Source organism: Urocampus carinirostris, chromosome 20 (assembly GCF_059441175.1).
Source record: "Urocampus carinirostris isolate Australia breed hairy pipefish chromosome 20, RoL_Ucar_1.0, whole genome shotgun sequence".
NCBI classification, from domain to species: Eukaryota; Metazoa; Chordata; class Actinopteri; order Syngnathiformes; family Syngnathidae; genus Urocampus; species Urocampus carinirostris.
Genome location: NC_142368.1, coordinates 23927008 through 23939116, shown reverse-complemented (window position 1 = coordinate 23939116; position 12109 = coordinate 23927008). Strand labels below are relative to the sequence as shown.

At 35.3% G+C, this 12109-nt stretch overlaps 1 protein-coding gene across 1 annotated transcript in view; it reads left to right on the top strand.

Moving 5' to 3' along the window:
• kcnk2b (potassium channel, subfamily K, member 2b) overlaps positions 1–6960 on the top strand; it is a 38807-nt gene extending 31847 nt beyond the window's left edge. The window contains exon 7 of the mRNA XM_088325381.1: positions 2553–6960. Within this exon, the coding sequence (XP_088181507.1) occupies positions 2553–2909 (357 nt within the window). The 3' untranslated portion in view covers positions 2910–6960. The remainder of the gene's footprint in view (positions 1–2552) is intronic.
• Positions 6961–12109: the final 5149 nt, after the last annotated feature.

Sequence of the window (12109 nt, the reverse complement as noted above, 5' to 3'; positions counted from 1 at the left end):
ATTTATCGTATCCAATTATCTATTAAGTACATTTTTAACATTTTACTTGAAAATATTCTGAGATTCGGAGATACACCAAAAATGTAGTGAAATAACAAATGGCAAATTCTATCAATAATTCCTCTTTTTTTTTTAGTATTAGCATATTATTCTCCAAAACACCCAGAACTTTAGTTTTATTATAATCTGTATATACTTATTTTAAAAGTAAAAAAAGTCAAGAGAAAAAAAGAACTATAGCAGTAATAGATCATTTTACACATTTCAATCAGTTTATTTTAGTAGACAGTAAGTAGGAAAGATATGAGTGTATTTGACTGTATTTTTACTTTTTTGAATCATATAAAAACAGTCTTAATTAAAATGAGCAAAATAATTGACCTTATTGAGTTTTTTATCATTAGAGAACATGAAACTGGAGCCAGGAATTATTTTTTTTAAATATAATTGAGATTTTTGGGGGATGAAATAAGTGTGGCTTAGCATGAAAAATGCTAGGATACACTGCTGTAGGTTATTGTCTGGCACCCTGCGTAGCTTCACCGACTGTTTACTGCTGAAAACCTTCAAATCAATGCTAGCATGTTACGTATTTCCTCCCTGTTTTTTAGCATTAAGCTAGTAAGTAATTTGTTCCTTATGTAGCTTTCAAAATAAATCTAGAGTTGCTGTCCAGTAACACGAAAACACATAGCCTGCAGTAGCTTCATTAATTATTGACACGAAAATGGTATAGAGCGAGGCCCGCACATGCAGTACACGCTAGGTATACAAGGTCCGGGATTGTTCGTTAAGATGCGTTTTTCCGCGGTAAGAAGTCGGCGGTTAACCCAATTAAGCCTTCGGGAAGCTGCCGAGAAGACGGCCAAGTAAGAAAGAGGAGGCGGAAGCACGCACATACGTTCTGGTTAAATGGGCCGAGGCTTTAAGCAAGCACACTTCAGAGCCTTGTAAATAAATAAACAGACCGCAGGGACCCGACGGAGCTACGCCATCAATAGCGCGCTCGCTAGCCGGCATGTTAAACACATTCAAGGAGCTTTGAGGCATTAAGAGTCTTTTATTTTGTTATAAATTGACTTTAATTTCCTCTAGCATAGTGAAAATCCACTCGCTCAGGGGCCTCCAACGGGGTGCCCGCGGGCATCAGGGTGCCCCTGAAGGACAGTTGAGATGCCTGCCTGTTCTAAAAATAGCTCACCAGTTCTGGGCTATAGTGATTTTATAAGAAAATATATTTTTTGATTGGTTGACTGAGTCTATTTAACACTGTTTTTAATAATTAACCTGGTAACATGGTAGCAATATAGTATCATCATGATAAGTTGAGCGTACGTTTAAACACCTGAAAACGTACATAAAAACACACAAAAATGCTTGTAAACACACAACACCGTACCTAATCACACACAAAAAAATGTACGTAAACACAGAAAACATGCATAAAATATCAAGAACCGGATTAGGAGGAGGACCCAGATGTGTGACGTTTCTCACACATGCTTTATTTTACGGGAAATGGGGCAGTCATGCACGTTAACCCAAAATGCCAGTGATTTGGCGATTGTTGGGCGGAAGACGTAAGGCAGCAGTCTGGCGTGGAATGACAGGAAGCCAGAGGTCGACGAGATCGATTCCAATTGCTCGAGCCGATATCGGACAAATGGGGTCGATACCGGACGGAGCAGACAGGATTGATATCAGACTGGAGTCCGATAACAAGCATGATGAGATAGACGGAAACGGCACCCGACACTGGAGATCAAAATTAAACAGGACAAACTAGACAAGAACGCTACCAGACACTGGACATTGATAACAAACAGAACAAAATAGCCGGGAACAAAACTGGATATCGATATCAAACAGGATAAAATAGACACGAACGATATCGGACAGGAAACACAAGCAGGAAACCGGACAGAGTCAATTTCATTATCATTATTTTTCTTTTTACTTTATTTATTTAATACTTATTTCCTGATTGTTTTTCTCTGTATTTCCGTCTGTTATCTCAGAAATTGTTAACTTTGTTACATGGTGAAACAGTCAAACACTAGAGTTGAAACTTTCAATTCAATTTTGTTTGTTAATGATGCAATGTTCAAAATGTAGTTTATAAAAAAATTAACTGTCTTGGCGCTTCCTGCTGGACCAAAGCGGTACTACAATTCCCAGCGTCGCAACGAAACAGCGTGCACTCTAATTTGCATTCATTTAACGTTCTTGATGGCTCATAAATCATGTGATACAACGAACCGATTATCGCATTAGCTGCCAACGCTTTTAATCATCGTTTTTAATCGATTTTGTCGATTTGTTGTTGGAATCCCCACTTAAGTCGCCGCCATGTTTTTCGCTCATCCTGCCGCCACGCTGCGCTCTATGGCACTGGCCCTCGCCTGCACCAGACAACACAGGGCCATCTAGTGGTCAAATATTACACAATGGCGCTTCAAATGGCTCCAAAGCACATCTTATGATATACAAAGGTGTTTTATTTGCCTGTTTCTTGTTTTTATTTTGAATATCTCTTCAATCTGTGTCCGCAGGTTGGCGAGTTCCGCGCTCACGCCGCCGAGTGGACGGCAAACGTGTCAGCCGAGTTCAAAGAAACTCGCCGGCGCCTCAGTGTGGACATCTACGATCGATTCCAACGAGCCGCCTCCATCAAGCGCAAGCTGTCGTCCGAGCTGGGCATCGGCACGACCGCCAACCAGGAAATGACGCCCGGAAAACGGACGCTGTCGGTCAACCTGGGCGAGGACCACGAGGCCTACGCCAACATGGCACTCTCACTAACGCCTGTACCGGGTACCCTGAGCAGAAACGGAAGCCTTTTCCTCAACGGACTCACCCCGGAATTTGCCCGCCGGCCCGAGATTGCTGTGATCGAAAACGCTAAATGACGTCACGAGAAGGAGCTTCTTTTGCACTGATGTGATTTCATCACAATTTAGTAGGTGCAAAAACTTGACTGACCATACCTCAACACAAACATTCCAATAGGCACTCAAAAACTAGAAGATTCAATTACTCATTCACAGTCATTGACGTCTCTACCCATTAGTGCCGCGTAATAATGGGGAATTTAGTATTGAACTGATCCAAGTAAATACATGGTAATATAGAGCAATTCCGATGCTTGCTAGGACAGGGGTCGGGAACCTTTTTGACCAAAAAGGCCACAATCGCAATTTTGGGGGGGGGAGAGAGAGCTACAGCATATATTTACAGACAAAAAACTGCAAACAAAAAATTTATGGATGTATTTCCCTTCAGCGCAGTGGGCACGTGTGAGAGTGGAACTTGCTGTGTTGCATAGCTCCGCCCACTCCTAACGCTCACCCAATCAAATTGTTCTGTGTGCTTGGCTGGCTGTTTTGGGTAATTACAGTTGTTTTGTGGGTTTTTATTATAAAGTATCTCAATAGTGAACCTATATTATTTAATGAGCTTCCATATAAAGGATTCTTTAGCTATGTACAGCCAAAACGGGGTCCGTTGGTGTGACACCCTGACCGTATACTGTAAGTAACACTGTGCCCTTTTTATACTGGACCGAATAACTGTATATTAACACGCTGCTTCGGTTAGGCACACAACAAATTCAACTTCGAGCTTGTCAGAATTGAAACGATACAGAGGAAATTCCTGTAGCATTTTATCTATGAGCCATTTGTACTCATGAAAGAAGCCATATATGGCTCACGAGCCATAGCTTCCAGACCCCTGTGCTGGGAAATGACATGATCATTGAATATCCTTTATCTACCACTACACCTTGAATTTGTTTATATATATGATAAACACCGCACTAGGAGTTTAGTACTAAAAAGGTTTATTTTTTTGTTAAATGATTACAGTTTAAACTCTAACAGTATTAATATAAAGATATATTTCCAATGCAACCGTTTTGTATTAAAAGCCAAGAGGGTCAAATAAAAAAACAGTAATGTAATGAAAATACAAATATAAGAATGTCACCTTATACCTTCCAGAGCATAAACTGGCAATATGAATTTTGATTTCTTCATAATTATTTTAAATTTTGAAAAAGATTCAAATTAAATTGATTCATTCATAAGTGGTTACCGCATTCCATTGTAATGATGCTTTTCCAATTTTATTAACTGTATTTTCGGGGCCATACGACACACTGGATTATAAAGCGCACTCTTAAATTTCTGGCAAGTTTTTAGGTATGATTTATAATCCGGAAAATAGAGTAAAACATGATATACAATAAACTCTCAGGAAAGTACATCAATCTGTTCTGAGGTGGAGATCGCAAAGTGAAATTGCCTGATAGCCTCCGGTACCCCCCAAAAATATCAAATTGACAATGTATAATTCAAACATTCTCGTATGTAATGAAAAAAAACATGATAAAACAATTAAATGTTATTTACCTTTGGTCTGACATGACTTGAGCTTGAGTAGCAGGTGGATGTAGATGGGGGAATACAGTGAACTTATGTTAAACGTGATTTAAAGACTTCCACTTGTGAGGGTGTTCAGGCTCTTGAAAATGTTTGTTGCTTTAAAGACCTCCTTATTCTTAATGATCGTCCCAATCGTCAATTAGTTAAAGCCATGCAACTTTGCATGTGCCTTCTCCTTATTTTTTGATACTCGCAAGCTTTGATTTAATGTTTGCTTTTCCCTTGGACACAGAAAGCCTTGGACACAGAGCAAATACAGTACAAAACAGAGTATTGCATCGCACTAACCAACAAAGTCTTTACCAAGCAAAAAGTTTCTGAATTAGATGAATATTAGTAACAAAGTAGTATGTAGTCAGTACTACTTATATATAATAATCACATATATGATCAAATATCATTATGAAAGTAAAGGTAAAATGAAATTATATTTCCCTCTGGTTTGATGCGACTTCAGCTGGTACAGTGGAGTAGCAGGTCGATGCAGGGGGAGGAGACGGTGGATTAAAATTAAACCTGATTTTAAAATGTCCACTTGCGAGCACTGTTGTACCCTTTAGAAGACCTTTTTAAATATAATTGTCTCCTTATTCTTAATAATTGTCCCGATTATAATTGTTGATTGGTTACAGCCATATTTCTTAGTGAGGTTAGCAATGTGTGTGGCTTTTTTGTATTCTTGATAAATGCAAAACTTTCATGCTTATCCTGTGTTTGATTCTCCCTTTAGCATCACTGCTAGTCACAGGGCTTCTAAATAATAAATTCAGTCCAAAAAAAATCGGAATATTATCACTAACCAACTAAGTCTTTAACAACCACACAAGATTCTCAACTGAATGAACTGAAAGGCAAAGTGAGGGATAGTTCTGCCAAAATCTGCAATTTATTGTCGCTGTGACATTGACCAATAGCATCAGAGCAATTTATAAGTCGTCGGCAAAATGCTGTGAGGAAGGGGCAAAAAAACATGTTATTCCACACCGTGAAGCGAAAATATTGCGAGGCTGGAGCGCCGTATCCTAGGGGTCTTCTGTAATACCAATAACGTCCAGACGCATCACTGGCAGTGAATGAGTTAAATGTAAATACGGCAAAAACATCGCTAATGCTACAAAATACTGGTGAAGGTATATTCTCATCAACTTGAGGTTGAACCAAGTCAGAGTTTGCATCGGAATCCCTACCCGAACCCAAGAAAGGAATCATGGGTAAAAGTAGAAAGCCATAGATGTAATTGTGCTCATCTATATAAATGTAAACTCACAAGGTCCAAACATCTGCATCAGATACATGAGGATCTTCTGCGTCCACACACACACACACACACACAAACACACACACACACACACACATCTGGAATGTGTTTTGATTGTTCCACTTTTTGTACATCGGCACGCGTCGTATGCCTTGTATCCATTATCCCCTGTCCCTCAGATGTAGATGAATGCTGACGTGTTTTGGTTTTTTTCCGCTCGCTGACTGACAGGCGGCTCTTTGCCCCTGAGGATTCGCCCACGCGTGCCTTACTGGAAAGTTCCTGCAGTCGAAATGCATGAAACACACATGGCCTGACATCGAAGTCTACCTTATGTTGTGGCATGAGGTGATTTATGACAAAATTGGAAAAACAAACAAGAAACAGTGAGAGTGAGCCCGAGATTATCGCAGGAGAAATATTCCAGTGTGTGGCGAAAGCTGAAAGTTGAGAATATTGAAGGAAAATATTTCACACTCTTCACAAATTTCAAATTACACACACATAAACTTCCTACAACTCACTTTTGAAAGTATTTTGTGCTGTAGAGTTAAAGCTTTGAGGCTGATTTAACTCTCAAGTTAAAGCTGCAAAAATGTTTGCTTGAGTTTTAAAGCTTTAACCCGAGTTAAACCTTATCCCCCCAAAAATAATCGATATAAATATCCTCGAACTGTTTTGTAACAGTTCACGCTACTTTAAATATTGAGTTAAAGCTTAAATGCTGATTTAACTCTCAAGTTAGGCTGTAACCTGAGTCAAACTATTGAGTTAAAGTTAACGCTGAGGTAAAGCTTTTAAATATTTGCCAACTATTGAGTGAAAGCTAATGCTGCCTTAAATCCTGAGTTAAGGTTTTAAAGCATAAAGTTTAACTCAAGAATTAAATCAGCTAAAATCTTATAAAGTAGTAACACTGCTCAAACTTTAAATCTTTAAACTGAATGAAAGCTTTTTAATATCCTTTTAACTATTAAGCTAAAAATAACACTACTGTAAATAAGTTACAGCTTTATTACAGCTCTTGCTTAAATGGTTTAATGCTGTTTTAACTCGAGTTATTAAGTTATTAATATAAAAAGGTTAAGTTATAACACTTGATATAAAGCTGTAAGTTTCATTTCATTTCAAAGCTTAAATACTGTCTTGATGCATTCTTTAACTCCCATTAATGTTGTTAAGATGAGAAACTAGTGCATTAGCTTTGATTCTGGGTTAAAGCTATAACTTCAGTTAAAGCTTAAACTATCCTTTATCCTTTAATTCTGGAGTTACATATATATATATATATATATATATATATATATATATATATATATTAAAGCTTTAGTTCTACTCTTGCTTTTGAGTTAATGATCTACAGCACTCCAGCCTTAAAGCTTAATATAAGAAGATTATAAAGCTTTAATGCTTTAAAGCTGTTGATGAAAAAAAACGCTTATGATGATTTATCATCCGAGTGGATGCTTTACTTCAGTTTTTATGTATGCTTTCACTCAGAGTTAAAGCTTTAACTTTAAGATAATGCTTAAAGGCTGATTCAATCCTTGAGTTAAAGCTAAAAAACGATGATGCTTTTATGCCAAGATTATTGCTGCTTTTATGCATGGTCTAACTAAGCTTTAACTCACATTTATGTTTTTAAGATATGGTACTAATGCATTAAGGCTTCAAAACTGACTTTATTCTGAGTTAAAGTTTTAGTGTAAAAGTGAATGCTTTAAAGCTGAAGATTTAAAAAAGCTTTAATGCCGCTTTACCATCTGAGTTGATGCTTTGATACTGCTTTTATGTAGGTTTAAAGCTCTAACTCAAACGTTAACATTTTTAGGCTGCTTAACACTTGAGTTAAAGCTTGAAGCAAAGATGCTTAAATGCCTGATTTACAGCTTTAACACTGCTTTCACGCATGTTCTAACTTTGAGTTAAAGCTTTAATCCAAAACCATGTTTTTAAGATGTAGAATTATTGCATTTAGGCTTTAAAACTGATTTGATTCTGAGTTAAAGCTGTAATGTAAAAGTTAATGCTCTAAAGCTGTCAATTTAAACACTTATGCCGCTTTCCATTCAAGTTAAAGCCTTAACTCAAACGTTTAAAGCTTATAGGGTGCTTAAACACTGTAGTTAAATATTGAAAGTTATGATCTTTTAACGACCAGCTTATTGCTGCTTTTAAGAGTGATAAGAGGTAAAGCTTTAACTCACATTCATGTTTTTAAGATGTGGAACTATTGCATTAAGGCTTCAAAGCTGATTTGATTCTGGGTCAAAGCTTTGTTTTTACATTAATGCTTTAACGCTGCCGATTTAAAAGCTTTAATGCTGCTCTACGATCTGAGTTAAAGCTTTTCCTCAAATGTTATTGCTTTTAGGCTGTTTAAACACTTGACTCAAAGCTTGACACTATGATGTTTCATTGCCTGATTTGTATTGCTTTTACGAATGGTCTAAGTTTGAGTTAAAGCTTTAACTAAAAAATGAATGATTATAGGCTGCTTAAACCTTTGGGTTAAAGCTCTAATTTGTTAGAACTTTTTAGTTAACGGTTCGTTTAAACCATTATTGTTGCTGCAACTCTATTTTAACACTTTAACGGCACTAAAAATGGGGGATTATTTAACAGCAACTGTTCTTCATTTTGAGTTCAGTGAAGCGGTATAAAACTTTGCAAAAGTTGCTACTTAAGCCCAAAAAGAGTAACTAAAGAAGATAGTAGTCTAGAATGTAACATACAAAAAAAACCCATTAAAAAGCAAAATTGTGTCTTATCAAGGCAGAAAACAGCTCAGTAGCCTTTCACAGCGTCCCAATATTTTTATCCATGCCTTAACTAGATTTTTAAACACGAATGATTGACACATTGTACAAAGACGATGTCGTGTCACACGTCAGCTAAACTGCGCGGAATCCGTTTTTGGGACTGCTTTTAGGAATGTTACCCGTGTGAACGTCATTCCACACTCGTTACACTCCTATGAATGTCCACTAGAAGACGTTCATGCTTTTCTAAGTCTTGCATGCGAGTGTAAACTTTCCCCCAACGTTTCCCAAACGTCATTTCTTTTTTTTTGTATGGCGGCAATGTTAGCCGTGCAGTGACTTTTTGAAACCTTTTAAATCAAATGTTTTGTATGCAAAAAATTGGCTTGGCTCTTTTTCTTCTCTTCAGGTATCACTAAAAAATACAATTTTGCCCAATTGGCAGAATGAATTGCTTAGTTTAAGTAAAAATGTTCTACTTTTCAAATATTTTGACTAAGGTTTTTTTCTAGTAAAATCAGAACATTTAAAAATTTAAAAATCCATTTATGTTCTATTCTATTTACTTTATTTTTATTGATTAAAAACAAAGGATAAAATACTGCACGATTGGTAGAATAAATTGTATTTATTTTCTATTTTTAAAGGGTATATATATATATATATATATATATATATATCATCTCATTAGCTGCACCGCTTATCCTCAGTAGGGTCGCGTGGGTGCTGGAGCCCATCCCAGCAATCATCGGGCAGTGGGCAGGGGACACCCTGAACTGGTTGCCAGCCAATCGCAGGGCACACAGGGACAGACAACTCGCTCGCTCATTCACACTTAGGGACAATTTGGACCGGCCAATCAACCTGAAATGCATGTCTTTGGAATGTGGGAGGAAACCGGAGTGCCCGGAGGAAACCCACGCAAGCACGGGGAGAACATACAAACTCTGCACAGTAAGTCCGGTAGCTGGATTTGAACCCACACAGGAGGTTCCCAAGACCTTAGAACTGTGCCGCACACGCGCTAACCACTGCGCCGCCGTGCTGCCCATACATATATATATATATATATATATATATATATATATATATATATATGTTTTTTTAAGTAAAACCTGAAAATTTACACATGGAATAAGAAAATAATGTCTTGCATTTGAGGATGGTTTTGCTCAAGTATTCTTTACAAATTTGTTCTTAGTATCTATCCATCTTGTTCTGAATACATTTAAGTTTTATTTAATTTATTCTATTTTTTTATGATAACAAAAAATAAAATACTGCAAAATTGGCAAAACATTTCGGTTAGTTACTATATATTATGTGTTCTTCAATTTATTTTATTTATTTTAATTTATGAAAACAAAATAAAATACTCCATAGTTGGCAGAATATTTTTTTATATTAGGTAAAATATTTTTTATTCCGAGTAAAATCACAAAATGTACACAAAATAGGCAAAATTATCTTATTAGGTCCAGGGGGTTCCTATTGAAGAATTGTTTTTACTAATCTTTGTAGAAACAATTTCTTAAATTGGATTTAACCGCCTTATTTTGAGAATTTTTTTGTTTTGTTTTTAAATTTAAAAAAAAACAAAGTCTGTAAAATTTGCTAAAAAATGATGGATTTAAGTTTGTTTTTACTTCAAAATGTTTTTTTTTCTCCTAAAATTGTAAAAAAAAAAAAAAAAAACAGTGATCTGACTTTTTTTTTCCTTATTTGAAGTATTTTTTTTTTCTCATCTCTTTAGAGCATTTCCCTAGATGTACTTACCGGTCTTATTCTGAACATTTTTTTTTTGTTTTATTCTTTTATACATATATTTTTCAAGATGAAAATTAAAATCCTGCAAAATTGACCAAAAAATATGCTTATTTTAAGATTTAATTTTAAATATTTCTGTCTGTTAAAAAAAAGGAAAATTTTAATGAAAAATAACCAAAATGGTCTTAACTGGCTGACGGGAGTTTGTTTTGCTTAGTATTTCTTTCTAATCCGTGCTATTTTTTTTTCTAATATTCACTAAATGATTTCATTGTGAGGACTTTTTTGCTCATTACATTCACCTTATTTGCATACATTATCTTGAAAAAAGAAAAAAATACACGGAGAATTCAAAAAGAAATTCTGCCAATGGTGTAAAATCAGTTTTGTACTGTATGATCTGCGAGGTTCCTCAGGGGTCAATCCCGATGCCCCTATTGCACAATCTGTTATTAGGCAATCGAACACATTGCCTACTTTTGAAGTGTTTTAAATCCTTATCAACTTGAATTCTAAATTGGATGACCCAACATCAACTTTGAAACCCCACCCAAACTGATAACTGGTATTTGGAAAACTAATATGAAGTCTCACTTTCCCGTGGATTCAGTATCCTCTAAGCCGTGATGCTAAAAGGCAGACGGCGATAATGGGGCTAAAAATAGATTTTAAAAATAGATTTCGCACGTGGCGCATCACATGTGGAACGCCGTGCTCTCATCACCTTGGGGAGGACAAGTGAAAAAAGCCACACATAAAGCAATAATACAAAATTGTGATTTTCTTCTGCATACATTCATTCATACAAGTAGAAAATTGACCTCAAATGAGACATAGACAAAAACTACTTGGGATCGGAGCTGACAAATATTTTGATGTTTTATAATCTGAAAATGGGATTTCAAATACGGTAGGTAATTTTTGTTGTTTAAAAACACAGTTAAAATAACATTTCACTATTTTGTTTACTGAAAATTACTTTAAATGTTTGGGGTAAATGAAATAAAGGGAAATTAGGACCGTAATTCAAATTTTTCAGGGTTAAACACTACAATTGTCTGTGTGCATCCAAAAAGCTGTCAAAACAAATCATTATCAATTTAAACATTTATTCAGCTGATCTTATTGTTTTCCTTGCTTTTTCCAAATGACTCATTTTATCTTTTGTTTCACATGTCTGTTATGTATAAAGTTCTCGAGGGTTGCCTTAATAAATTAGTTTGGAATTAATAGAATAATAAACATTAAATACTGTAAAATCAAACCTAATTGTGATATATTTACAACAATTAAAATCAGATTAGTTTGGGGGAATTTAAATGTATAAATATGAATGATAGTAAAATATTGATAAAAGTAAGTTAAAAATAAAAAGAATTTTTAAATGTTATTAAAATGATAGACAAAAATATCATAAATTTGAACAATAAAAAAAAAAGGAATTCAAACCATCAAAACACTAACTTAAATCTGTAACAAAATGGTAAATTTTAAGAAAATAAAAAGGAGTAATTAGTAGAAAGGTTTCAATGAAACCGGGTAAGATTTTAATATCAATTTTGTATATTTCTAGCAAGAATCCTAGAAAATAAAAACAAAAATACTGTTCATAAACATTTATCAAGATACCAGTACATTTTTTAAACATATATTTTACATTTTTAGCAAGAATCCTGCAATTTAAAACGAATATTATTCTTCATAAAACCTACATATATCTAGATCATATTAGTGAACTAGAGATCAAGTGTGTAGAGAGAAGAGTTTAACACTTCTATAAAGAGGTTTTCACGCTGTTCTTAGAATTTTCCAAGGTGATATGAAGTGCTTTTGCATTTCCTATTATAGAAATTTTTTGGGGGAATAAAAATTCTAAC